Here is a 14,031-nt window from a genome sequence, read left to right as displayed (position 1 = left end):
TTATTAACTTGTAGCTCATTTCATAGACTGCTGCTCATGTTGCTAACATATGCTATTCTACCATTTACTGCTCTATAATTAGAGAAGTCATATGAAAGAGATACACAAGGCTTAATTTTTGCATTAAATACAATTTGTTTAGACTCGAGTAGGCGAAATAAAGCTATTAAAAAAAAACAACACATATAGTGAATTAAAATAGCTGTCTCGTTTTCTACCAGTTAGAAGGCCGTAGTAAATATAACGATTAAAAAAATCCCTACCGCATCAAGACTGCAAATAGTTTAAGGGATAGTGTCAGGAGTGGAATCCAGAATTATATTCTGCTTTTCCAGAATAATTCTTGTTTCCAACAGCAGTTAGCAGAAGCCTTACAAATGAAGAACCAAGATGTGTGACCAGAATCATCAAGAGAGGATGAAGCCTTAACCAATGTGTCATTTTGCTTAAGCTACGACTATGCTGTCATGCTAAAGCATTTGTAGTATTGTAGTAGTTTGAGGCTGGATAAAGGATAGGGAGCACTGTTGGTGTATCTATTAAAGCGTGGGCTGCTGAAAGAGTGTAAGGATCATACACTGCTGCTGCTAACACCCTACCAACAGCGGAAATCCCAAGACAGACAGCCAAGGAGATGGCTTTTGGTGAAAAAAGCTGTAACAGAGCGTTTGCTTAGGTAATTATCAAACAAGGACTTTAGAACTCATTAATAAATGACCGTGTAATAATTAATAAAATATGAAACATTTGACTTTGATGTGGAGCATATTAGTCTTTTGTCCTTGCATCAGTTTTGCTGAGCAAGTTCTGAGTTGGACAGAAGCCATGATGCCACGCCTACAGAAGACCCCTGTGGATCTCAACCACCGATTTAGCAGTCAGCTACAAGTTTCAGGCACCTAATCACAATTTCTCTCTTCCGTGCAAACAATTTCTTTCCAGAAGGGATCTAAACATAGATTTTTTGACACTGAACTGCTAAAAATAAAAAATTAAAAAAAAAAAAAAATCAACAAAGAAAAAATATACCAGTGAGAACTGGGAACCAACCTGGAATTTGTAGAAAATGTATCTCTTCTACAATAAATTAATAAGCTACTGCTATAGTTTATTAAAGTCACCACAATAATTCACATGTTCAACTAGCATAATCTTGACTGCTTATAAATTGCAGTAGTTTTACTTATTCTTTAATCCAGAAACATCATTATTAAAATGTTTGATGCAGGCTATAGAGCATCTATCATTACTTTTAAAAGTTAATTAGATTAGATAAAAGAAATAATTAGATTTGCATTTTTATCCTGGTTTTAAACTTCCAAAGAAGATCACAACAGTGTGCCTGTGGGCAATTAAAAACAGCATACAGCAGTGAAATATAAAGGCAAAAAAGGTCTGTTTTTCCTGGCTAATTCATGATTGAAGATACAATTACAAAATATTTTAAGGGTTTGCTGAAGCTGGGGGCTATTCCTAGACTTCTAAGCTTTGTTTATAACTCTCGTTCTCTTTCAAGGGAGTATCTGATCTGCGTACCCTGCCAATAGAAGTATCAAATTGCTTTCAATGGCTTTATTTGGTCCTTTTCAGAGGTTGCTGGAAGGGGATCGGTTTCATGATCAATAACAACAAGAAAAAAAAGAAGAGAGAGGAAAAAAAAAAAAGGAAAAGAGAATGAAAAACAATTTAAAAAAAAAAAAAACGGTGAAGGGAGAATATTTCCTAGAGCCAAAACAGTAGCACTGCAATTGTATTTTGCTTGTCAGTGCTAAATACAAAGAGAGACAATCTTAAGAGTGCATAACTGAAATGACAATAACGAGATTCCAGCTTGAGCATTTTCAGCAGGCTCACTGCAAAGAGCTTTAACCTGTGTCCAAAAGGCAATAAATGAAAGGTTTAGCTCTTGAAATTGGAGGTCAGTTACATACTTAATGATGAAGCATATCTTTAAATCTATTTCTACTATTATTATCCTAGCAAAAAATTAATTAAGCAGGTCAGGGAGGCCAGGAAGGCTAATGTGGAATGTAATTATTCCTGATCTTTAGACATGTACTTCACATAAAGAGATAGTCCTTATTCAGCTCACCAGGTACCTGACTTGTCAGTAGTTAATCATGGATAAGAAGAGAGACTCATTGGTTCAGCCTCTTAAGTATGATCCAAATTATTCCTATTCAAGGACAGTTTAAATAGTTCTAATTCTGATGTCACTATTCTTTTGTTTGTTTACTATCACAGCAATTATGTTCACTCTTTTTCACTAAAATGGACAATGCAAGTACGTTAATATGAAGTTACAGCAGCATTAATGTATAAACTAAAACAAACAAACAAAAATACTATTAAAAATAATTTCCAACAGCCAAATTAAAACAGAATACATATGAGAGCAGAAGCCAGCTATTCTATGTTGTGGAATCATACCTGATTCAAACAGAAAAAGAAATGCTTTGCAATAGCATTGGACATAGTACTGTAGAGAGGAATAAGGCAAAGAGAAATGGATGAAAGTAGTTTGGAATAGCTCTCCCTGTAATACTCATTGCCATTTTTTTTTCAGAGAGGTTTAACAACCAGCATCCCTTTTAGAAGTTTCAGCCACTATTTAGGACTCACCCTAATGAAGCTTGCCAACCAAAGGAGGGAAGACAGAATTTCAGCTCTTAAATGCCTCCACAAGTAGAGAAATCCTGGAGCTACATGCTCCGAGCATCAGCAGGATCTAATCCGCTCCTCAGCTGGACACGGTGAGTCTGAGGCAGTCTTCAAGCCTTGTGCTGGAAGAGTTGAATTCTGGCAATGGAGCGCTGAGTTCACAGGAATTTTGTAGCCTCAATCCTTTCAGGTAGAAGCTGTTATATGGACACAAGCCTTCCTTTCTTTCAATGTAGTCTTCGCTTTATGATGGACCACTAAATCCCCCAATTCATTTTGTTCCTACTACTTCAAGAATTAATATTAAAAAAAAAAAAAAAAAATCGATCTCTGAAGAATCTGAATCAACCTAGAGAGCTTTGACTTATCTTCAAGTATTTTCTTAATGTGATCCTCACTAAAAGCTTTGCAGAATGATCTTAATTTGACATACTAGATTTCAACCTACCTCTACAGACTTCACTGTAGAAGAGAGTTTATCCTCTTTCCTAAGAAGAATTTGAATTGAAAAGTAGCAATACACTGCACTTGTTTGTATTTTTTCATTTAAGTTCCCAAAACATGCTCAAATGGAGGAAAAGGAAACAATTTTTGAACTGAGAAAATTCCAGATTCCCAGTCCCTTTAGCAAATGCAAAACTGTTCTCCCCGTATTGTACACCATGAAAGTATCAGAAGCTCTGCTTAGAAAACGTGAGAAAATCTGTTTTCATATGCTAAGCTAGGCTCATTGCCCATGGATTGCTGACAAGGTTTTGGATGTGTAGCATGTCTGGAGTAAGGTGCTCAAGTAAATAGTCTTAAAAAAACTAATTTAAATAAGGTGTTAACAGTGGTTAAATAAATAGCATAAAACATCATAAATAATAAATACTAAATATTGAAAATGCTCATTAAATTAACCCAATAGGTATCCAGGGAAGGAGGCGTTCTATTTAATATGAATGATTTCCACTTCTATTTTGTTGATGGAAATGTTGTAAGTTCAATTTACAGTTATTTCTAATTGCTTAAAGGGTTAAATGAATTAGATGCACTTACTCATGGAAATTGTTTAAAAATTAGCACTGTACCTCAGAAGATGACAGAGGTACACTATGTCTCTTGTGATGATAACACTGCACAGCAATGCCCTATGCACGCTGGAGAACACATTGTACTTACTTTGAGCAGCTCTGCCCAGACTGAACTGGCACCTGGACTACTTCCATTTTGTAAGGAGAGGGGCATGGAATAGTGCTATTGTCTTTCCCTGCATACAAAGTATATTTAAAAATTCACACCATATTATTATGTAATTGCTGTTTCCTTAAAAGGCTTGCTCAAGAGTATCTTTAAACAAATAGATCTTCTAAATCAAGAAGGCTATCAAGGGTACAGTCCCAAATTTTACCAAGACCAAAGAAATAAGCTGAGAATGTAAATGTTTATTACGAAATTGTTTTTTCCCCTCAAGCCATAGAGAGCAGGATTCACCTCATCTCACTTCAGACCTCTACATCATAGGTATTAGCACCCACATCTCTTATAGTTAATGGAGAAACAAACTGTCATCTGACATATTTTAAATGTCTACTTTAAGAAGAGATGAATTACATCCTGAAATTATTTACTCTGCTTCTCTCTGCTTATTGTAAAAACAATCTGGATAATTAATGGAGACAATCTATACTGCAGTTATCTACTTTTGATATGATGAATTCTACCTAGCATAAGTAGTAAGACTTGCATCTCAGTATTGGGCTCTCCTGAGAAGATGCAGGGAGGGAGCCTAAGAGAAACAGCCCAGAGCTACATCTCTCACTTGCCCCCTCATTTAGTTGCATCCCACCTATAGTCTGCCCTTAGAGTGCTACAGATCTCAACTGCAACACTCAAAATCAATTTAACAGCAACATAACCTACTACGAACTGTCAAGGTGACTTAGCAATTAGCTTCTCTTCCAAGCAACTCCTGGCTAGCAAACCTGCCAAAGAATTAAGTAAAAACCAATAAACAAAGAGGAATCACATGGCTTACAAGGAAATGGACTATGTAAGCTGATGTTTAGTCCAGGAAACAACCTCCTAACAAGCTTTTGAGAGGGCACCTGTCCAACATAGATAATGTTTCACACTGAAGTTGATGATGTTCCTCAGGCAATGAGAAATGCACGAGCAGTCTAGCTAACAGTCTAGGAGAAGAAATGGTCCTGTCTGTCCCAAATACATCAATTGGACTCACCATACCCACATCAATATCATTTGTTCCATGCAAATATAAGGATTAAAAAAAACCAAACTCCTGAAGAACTAAGGAAGAGTAGCTTACACTGGCAAGAATTTTCAAGTGAAGATAGGGAAGGATCACAGGGAAATAATTCAGCTCGCATGAACAAAGTAATCATTAAAACATCTATTAGCATACATGTCTAGGAAAGAACATAAAAAAGAAACTTGTAGGGTTCAGCACCACGTATGAGAGAACTGGGGAGTGAACAAGAAAACAAATCTGCAAGCTATTCTAAGACAGCATTTCCCTGGCATCAGTAAAGCTACTGGATAGTGATTCAACTGAAACATAAAGTGCCTCTAAATTTTTTACTAGAGAGCAGGGCACTTCCCAGTAACACATACGCACATTCTCCAAATAGGGACAAAAATGAGCTGGTATGATTCCTCTTTCTGTGTCCTGATTTTGAAAGGAATTTAAATATTATAAACTCCTACAAATAACTATTTTGTTTATCTCATTCAGCAATGTTTCAATGTTAGCTTTTATATTAAGCAAAGATTTTTATACAAATTTTGTTTTCTGAAGCCAGACTTGCAGTTAACCCTTAGGGAACAAGATGGTATTCTTCTTCCTTTCACAATTCTAACATCTCTTCCACCATCGGTGTAGCCCTAATGTGAACATAGACTTTTCCTATAGACAGTGACAAATGCAACTCTTTAAAATTCAATTGTATCTCTCAGTCCTGGTATCAACACATTTAAATGTTGATTAAACTCATGAAAGTCCAACAGAAACTGCACTATGATGTTTGCAAAAGCATTTACATGCATTTTTTTCCTATGAGGGAAAAAAGCCTTCAGTTTTGCCATCTAATAGCATGGCAATCAGCTGACAGTCCAAACTTAAGGAAATGGTTGGGAACACCATAGTCCAAAATGAAATATTGAAATCCAAAAACAGTTCCATGAAAATGATTTCAAAGTCAGAAGCAGCAACAGAATCGCATGTCAACAGTGCCTCTCATCTACAACCCCTGAAGTAATGCCTCCTATTTTATTATGTTGGCCAACAATGTCAGAGGTGGATACTGGTAGTATGGTAGCCGAGGCTGAACTTCATTGCCAATAACCTGTTACATGTTGTTGCTGTGTGACAGATAGCAGCAGAGGGCCAGTCTGACAAAACGGAGTATAACATGGAAGTGCAGATGAAACAACTGTATCACTAAATTCCACCACGTGGAAAAAAAAATAAATAAATAAAAATAAACCAACAAAACCAAAAAACCATCGCCCACTGACATTCATCAACGCTTGCTAAACGTTTATGGAGACCAGACAGTGCATGGGTGGTGCATTTCAGCAGAGGTGTCAGAGACTGCAGGTCACCTCCACTGGTGAAAATTTTTATGAGCATGGCATGAGGCTCTTGTTCATTACCAGCAAAAATGCATTGCTAGTGGTGGTGACTACACTGAAAAATAGTGTTTCGTAGCTAAGTATTTGATATATCAAATAACATCATCTTTGTATCCATTGTAGTGTCCATGAAACAAATAGGAGGCATTACTTTCACAGCAACGTATCTATATGTCATTTCATAATTGTGTATATACTTGAGAGTGGACCTATTTGTACAAATTTAAACCAGGTTCTGAGTACATGTATTTGAACACCTGCAGAGCACTCCCAGATTGATGCAGGTACAATTTCACTGAATTGGAAAAAACGAGAATCATTTCAGTTGGAAGGGACTTTTAAAAGCCATCTAGTTCAACACTCCTGCAATGAACAGGAACACCTACAGCTAGATCAGGAGCTCAGAGTCCCATCCAGCCTGACTTTGAATGCCCCCAGGAATTGGGCTTCCACCACTTCTCTTGGCAACTTGTTCCATTGCTTCCCTGCCCTTTTTGTAAAAAAACCTTTTCCTTCTATCCAATCTAAATCTCCGCTCTTTTAGCTTGAAACCATTTCCCCTTGTCCACAAACGCTCTGCTCATTGAAGAAAATCTCTGTCCAACAAAAATGCATTCAACAACAATTTTTGAAGGCACGGAGACCTTCCTAAAAGGCCCCTTTACTGAGGCATGTTAGTAAAGCATGAGGCTGCTTTATTTTAGAACCTTCCAACTCCATAAATGGAATTTAAGTATAATCAGAAGAGAGCAATAAAACACACTGACCTGAATTTGCTGCTGCAGTAGATTGATTTTGTGCTGCTGTTGCAGAAGTTGCTGCTGTTGTCTTGCAATCTATTAGAAATAAAATTTTCATTAAATTAAAACAGTAATATTGAAATTTCAATATTATTGAGTGAAATTTTTTTCTGATATTTTTTACTTCGTTTTTATCAAGGATCAGTATTTTTTTCCTTAAATGAAATACATTATGGAGATATCTGTGCATGTGGTATAAACATTTTTAACTTAAAAGCAACGTGAAAGTATAGCTATCCTGCAAGAAATATGTATTTTAAGCACTTAGACCTCAAATCAGGAAAGCATAAAAACACAGGTTTAGCTGCGTGCATGTGAATAATCTCATCGCTATTCAACAAAGCATTTAAGCCTGTGGTGAACTTTGTCTATGATGCATTACCTTTAACTACAATGGGAATGAAACACATGCTTAAAATTAAGTGCTCTGCTGAATGGGAATGGGATTACTCAGGTGCTTAAGGTTAAGCACACATTTTCCTGCTTTGCTGAACTGAAGCCGTAGCTAGTATTTATAGATGTTTCACTATTCAGCACAAGATCCTAGGGCAAGCTTCTCTTAACTTCATTCACAGTGAGCAGCACATTGCTTCCCTTACGAATCTCAAAGTCCTCCTTGAGACTACTCAAGGAAGTAGGGTCTTACACAGTATAAAAGAAGCATTTGGTGCTCAGTAGGTCATCCTCAACACAACACTGTGAAATAAGTACATATTCCCAGTCTCAGTAGATTCAGTGAATGATCTTGAGAGTAAAGGTTCAATATATATCTAAGAGGAGAGAAGCAAGCATGGGGGAGAACAAAGACTCATGAGAGATGCTGCCCTGCCCTGACTGTTCCTACACACCCTCCAAAATCAGTATGCAAAGGCAGAAGGGGAAGGGAATCTTGCCCTCAGAGCTGCTCCTTGTGATGGGTTAGGCAGCTTGCAGCTCCAGGGGAAAGCCATGGGAAGTGGGGGAAACTGAACAGCTGCTTTAGGAGGCAAACTGCACAGCAGACTGTAACAAGGACAAGATTTGTGTTTCCTAGAAGCTCCAGCTTCAGCACTTCTGCTTTCATTTCTCAAATATAATTTCCTCTCCTATCAATATTTATCTAGAGCTGAAGAACCCCATAAAACAGCACAAATTTGGTGGCACTAGGAGTTTGATCACTCAAGTTCACTGTTTCCATTTTGGCAAAACCTCAAGCACGCTCTGTTGTAAACAGAGAAAGCTAAACAAAATATTTTTATTATTAAAAAAAAAAGTGAATGAAAGGTAGCAAGATTGATTTGAAAATAAACAATCATGTAGTCTTAGTGCAAAGTAGTTGCACGTAGTGCAAACCATTCAGAATAACTCATAAGGAACCTGCAGGTACATATTAGAGGCTCATAAGTGCTCACAGAGATCAAGTCTGTCATTTCCTTCATCTCTCACTTTTTCACCTGGAAATAGCTCTGTCATTTTTTCCACTGCTACAGTTGAAACTCACTTTTGTATGGGGGACCAACAAAAAATCCATACATTCTAAGTCTTGCACATGGCCTCAAAGAAACAACCTGAGTTCTCTGATTCTGGGACTGGATCAAAGGAAAGTGCACCATAAAAGGAATCAAGCAACTATCAAAGCCCAGAACAATGATGCCTGCAACAGGGATCAAATTCCCTTTGGAGTTTGTTCGGTGGTCAAATATTTCTGGACCAATCTCCCAGTAAATACAATAAAATTATGGTGAATACAGACTGAAAAATCAGGCCCTAGTCTGTTAGTTAAAAAGGCAGCTCAAACAGAGGTTGCCTGAGTGCCCAGAGGCAGATCTTAGCACCTCAGATCATCTGTTATCAGTGGTCTGCAGTGGCGTCTGCACTTGGAAAAGCAGCCCTGTGCTACAAATACTTATGTATATTTAACAAACCTATGCGAGTGCTTGTGTTACTATTTTAATTAGTAACACATCAATTGTGCTATTACACATTTGGACTATGTTGCTCATCACTAAAGATGAGTTCTGCCGGGTTTCTGCTCACAGTGTAGCACATTCCTGGCTAAAATGTCAGTGAAGGTATTTGAAGAATTATTATGATGATACTGAGTTCCAGAAAGGAATTTCTTGTAGTTTCATACTGAAATCAGACACTGAATGGAGCTGCATCATCGGTCGTTCTTTCTGACATATCTTTTTCCACAGATTCACAGTGCTCTATGTCAAGGCTTGTTTGGAGCTGCTGGTGACCCAACTGCTACTTCACGTTGTAAGCTATAGGCAAGGCAACAGTGAGACCTTTGTTTACATACGCAAAGGCACTGACTTGCTACAGTTCTTGATTGCCCGTGAACAGATTTTGTAGTTGTATGTACAATATAATACCATTTGAATAGGCGTTTCCTGAAAAAACGCAGAAAAATACCATGAAGCATCTCATCTCAATGGTTCCTCTTAGAACAGCACTGCAATGGAAAATGTATCCAGTATCCCACAATGCAATTTACCGTAGCAGAATCTTGATATATAGACTTGACACAGTAAAGTAGGGTACACAAGCACCATGTGGCTCAAATTCTGAATTTTATTTGCCTATCGGTTGAGCTACATGCTTGCTTCATTGAGCATGACAACCTAGTTTTAAGTGTCATTTAATTTTCATTTTGAAATATAATTACAAAGTGTTCACTGTAAGATATCACTCGTCTGCAAATGTGTCAAGATTAATTTGTGCTAGCTTATTCACAAGTGTCAATAGTTAATTACTGTGTCATCTCTGGATGGCTAAATGACATTCTAACTTCTGATTTTTTACAGTGTTCCTTTATGTTATTTTCCATTAGGGGATGAGTCCATATTCCTACATGTGGGCAAATACTCAAGCACATAAAATACGAGACGTCACAACTCATTAAAATCAACAGAGCATATATTGCTGCATATATCCTATAAAATACTTTTAACTGAAAAGATAATTCTAGTAATAATGTCAGATTCCTAAAAATCACACATTCATTTGGATCTGTCTGATCTAATGCCTAGGGGACTACTGTATGGGACCACTGTTGTTCCACTTGTGAGAAAAGGAGAGATCTTTGGCCAATGGATTTCTTTAAATAAATAAATAAATAATAAACCAACAAAAAACAGCATGCAAACAAACAAACCAAATGTTGCTTATAAAATGTATCTCATGAAGTTTTGGCATTACATTTTTCCGTCCAATTCTTTTCTTGTCAAAAAGAGAAACAGTCAAATAATACCTACAGTGTGGCTCATTGGTGACTCCTAAATCACTTCTCAGTACAGAAGTAAGAACTGTGAAATCTATCAAATTCAATTTGTTCTAAGAATGAAATCATTTGAATTTCCACACCCTCCTTTCTCTTTTCATGGAAAAAACAACAATTTCTGAAGATATATAAGGTCTTTTAACAACGACAACAACAACAACAACAACAAAAAAAAGGAAAGACAGAGCAGAACAATATAGCAGTATTTATGTTTAGCATTCTACATGAACCATTTTCACATTTTCACAGGTTTTCACAGGTTTCTTTTTTGAATCCTCACCTGTTCTTGCTGTTGGCGAGCAAGATCCATTTGCTGTCGTTGTTTTTCAATTTGTGAGGCTGCCAGCTTTTTCTGTTCATCATGGGCAGCCAGGAGCTGCTCCCGTAAGCTGATCAGCTGGGTGATCATGGTAGAGAGCTGTCGCTCTTTTTCTGCCAGGCTTTCTGGTGTACCTAAATGTGCAGAAAAAATGTACTGTAAATATGAGATAGACGAGAGTTACCAAGTAATATTCACAAAAGAACTGGCGGAATCACCAACGTGCTTATTTCAAGTGGCAGCTTGAATGTATATTTTACTAAAAAATCCCCAAAGAATGTAGCACATAGCTTTGCTATGCCCTTAGAAGTGGAGGACATAACAAAAACAGAAGCAAAAAGATAGAGTATTATTATTTTTTTTTTTCTGGCAGGAGAAATTAATGATGCAACATGTACAAATCCCTATCTCTTTCCATCTAAATCTGCCCAGTGTGATAAATACATTCAGAGTTTATTAGATATAATTTTCCTTCACTTTATATATTTTGCTAGGTTGTTTTTTTCCCTAACTATGCAAGAATGCAAAAGAAAATTTTAAAGGCTGCTGTTCCATCGAAGAAGCAGTTTAATAGTTTATTGATCATTTCTCTGAAATGCCCATATATCTGGCGGGTCATTTGGGTAAATGTAAGCTTTAGTTATGGAATATGTATTTAAAATGAGCTCTACTTGTCCCTAAGAGAAATGGCTAACCTGAGAAAACGGCTTAAAAATTTTCATTTAACTTTCAAAGTTTACTCTTTAGAGAGTGCTTAATTAATACGAAACTACGGTACATTTATTCTTTGCGCTAATGATGCTTAATGGTCTGTTTATGGGTAAATTGCATGGGTCTCCTAAGTAAAGAGTACAGGGTCCTTTTGCAAATCAATGCAAAAATATCCCATCTTACATATGAACATGTTACTCTGTCACAAACAGCAATGTCAGCTCCCATATTTGAGCCGTACACTGCATTACCCTGTGCGAGCTTCTCAGACTCCCAGCACTATAAGAAGCTGAGGCAGCAGTTTGGGAATATGGGAAGAGCATATGAAGGAGGTTCACGGTTGGAAAGGACATAAATGAACCAATTGTAAGTTGTACAGGAGAATTGAAAGTTAGAGAAGAAGCTAAGCAAATTGAGAAGTAGTCAAGCCTGTTATCTGCCACAATGATAGGAGAAGCAGCATAAGAGAGAGGGTATTAGCATCCTTCCTTTCCTCCATTCACAATTGTGGTAAGGAATTTACAGGGCTTTCTGAAGAGGAAGAAAATGTGTGAGGAACAGGACCTGGGAGGAAATGGAGAAACTGTCACCAAAATTATGACTCCACCTTCTTCCCAGGAGTAAGATGGGTATCTTCTAGGGAAGAGAAGAAAGAGGTTGACAGATTTTATAAGGAGAGGGAAAACAAGACAGACTCTTGCTAAGCAGGTCACAAACCCAAGATGCTCTAGCATTTACTGGTCTTTCCGTTGCACAAGTGTCACACAGATATCCTCTGTCTACACTTGCCTTCTATCAAAAGATGGCTAAACTCATTCACTGTAAACAATCAAAGTCACAGATACAAAAAGTACCTGTTTTTCTGTACAGTTGCTAATTGCATTTTACTACATAAAGTACTGATAATATTCAATGTCTTAGACACTATTAACTATCCTAGTTTTAAGTCTGCTACATATTAATGTTTCAGCATTCCGTAATGCTAAATCTTATCTTAATATGCATGTGACAAAGGTTTCTGATAGGGAAACACAAGTAACTTCTCATGTTGCAGTGTAAGTTTTAGAAATGGTTAGCACTTTTTTTTAGTCCTTGAAATACAATGGCTGCATGAAGTTAAAACTGCAGGACGCTCAAATATTCAAGCTTACTGCAAATCCTTAGGATGACACACACAACTGAAACAAGAAAAGATTATTTCTGCAAAAAGCTGTTTCAGAGCAAACTTTAAAAAGATTTTAAAAGTAAGTCTAGGCAGGTACCTGGCTGGGAAAATCACAGAATCACAGAATTGTAGGGGTTGGAAGGGACCTCCAGAGATCATCGAGTCCAACCCCCCTGCCAAAGCAGGTTCCCTACAGCAGGTCGCACAGGTAGGCATCCAGGCAGGTCTTGAACATCTCCAGAGAAGGAGACTCCACCACCTCCCTGGGCAGCCTGTTCCAGTGCTCCGTAACCTCACTGTAAAGAAGTTCTTGCGCATGTTTGTGCAGAACTTCCTGTGCTGCAGTTTCCGGCCGTTTCCCCTTGTCCTGTCTCCACTCACCACTGAAAAGAGTCCGGCCTCGCCATTCTGCCCCCCACACCTTAGATATTTATAGACCTGGATCAGGTCCCCTCTCAGTCTCCTTTTCTCAAGGCTGAACAGACCCAGTTCACTCAGCCTTTCCTCATAGGAGAGATGCTCCAGGCCCTTCACCATTTTTGTGGCCCTCCGCTGGACTCTTTCCAAGAGATCCCTGTCTTTTTTGTACTGGGGAGCCCAGAACTGGACGCAGTACTCCAGATGAGGTCTTACCGGGGCAGAATAGAGGGGGAGGATCACCTCCTTTGACCTGCTGGCCACGCTCTTTTTAATGCACCCCAGGATGCCATTGGCCTTTTTGGCCACAAGGGCACACTGCTGGCTCATGGCCAACCTGTCATCCACCAGGACACCCAGGTCCCTTTCCGCAGAGCTCCCCTCCAGCAGCTCATCCCCCAACCTGTACTGGTGCATGCAATTATTCCTCCCCAGATGCAAGACTCTACACTTGCTTTTGTTAAACCTCATCTGGTTTTTTTTTGCCCAGCTCTCCAGCCTGTCCAGGTCTCACTGAATGGCAGCACAGCCTTCAGGCGTGTCAGCCAATCCTCCCAACTTCGTATCATCGGCAAACTTGCTGAGGGTGGCCATTATCCCCTCATCAAGGTCATTGATGAAGATGTTGAACAAGACCGGACCCAGCACAGACCCCTGAGGAACACCGCTAGTTACAGGCCTCCAACCGGACTCTGCTCCACCAACAACGACCCTCTGTGCTCTGCCAGTCAGCCAGTTCTGGAAAAATATCTGTATAGAATATATTGCCTTGCCAGGATCCATTAGCTTGTACTGAGCTCCATGCTGTTGACATCATTTTGATTGTCTAGGACTTCTGCACTGACTAGCATTAACCACCTTACACTCTAACTTGATTTAGTCTTGAATATTTTGCAACACGAATGAAAGGTTAGTTAGGTGCTTTGGAATATGTTATAGTACACTGACATTTATTTTTATAGATAAAGGACTATTCTGCCAAAAAAACCCTACTTGTCCATTATGGCAGGAAGAGATCAATCAGTCCGCCTATTTTAGAAAGCCAATAGGAAGTAAC

At 38.3% G+C, this 14,031-nt stretch overlaps 1 protein-coding gene across 10 annotated transcripts in view; it reads right to left on the bottom strand.

Moving 5' to 3' along the window:
- Window positions 1–14,031, bottom strand: part of SOX6 (SRY-box transcription factor 6) — a 366,568-nt gene that overhangs the window by 134,925 nt on the left and 217,612 nt on the right. For all 10 annotated transcript variants that reach the window (XM_042881831.1, XM_042881833.1, XM_042881825.1 and 7 more), the window contains 2 exons: window positions 10,643–10,815; window positions 7,065–7,133 (listed from right to left, as the gene is read on the bottom strand). In XM_042881831.1, the coding sequence (XP_042737765.1) occupies window positions 7,065–7,133; window positions 10,643–10,815 (242 nt within the window). The remainder of the gene's footprint in view (window positions 1–7,064; window positions 7,134–10,642; window positions 10,816–14,031) is intronic.

This window comes from Lagopus leucura, unplaced genomic scaffold (genome assembly GCF_019238085.1).
Source record: "Lagopus leucura isolate 7727_CA_CO unplaced genomic scaffold, USGS_WTPT01 Super-Scaffold_100033, whole genome shotgun sequence".
Lineage (NCBI taxonomy): Eukaryota > Metazoa > Chordata > Aves > Galliformes > Phasianidae > Lagopus > Lagopus leucura.
Note: the sequence above shows the minus strand (reverse complement) of the source record. Positions and strands in the feature narration are given on the sequence as shown.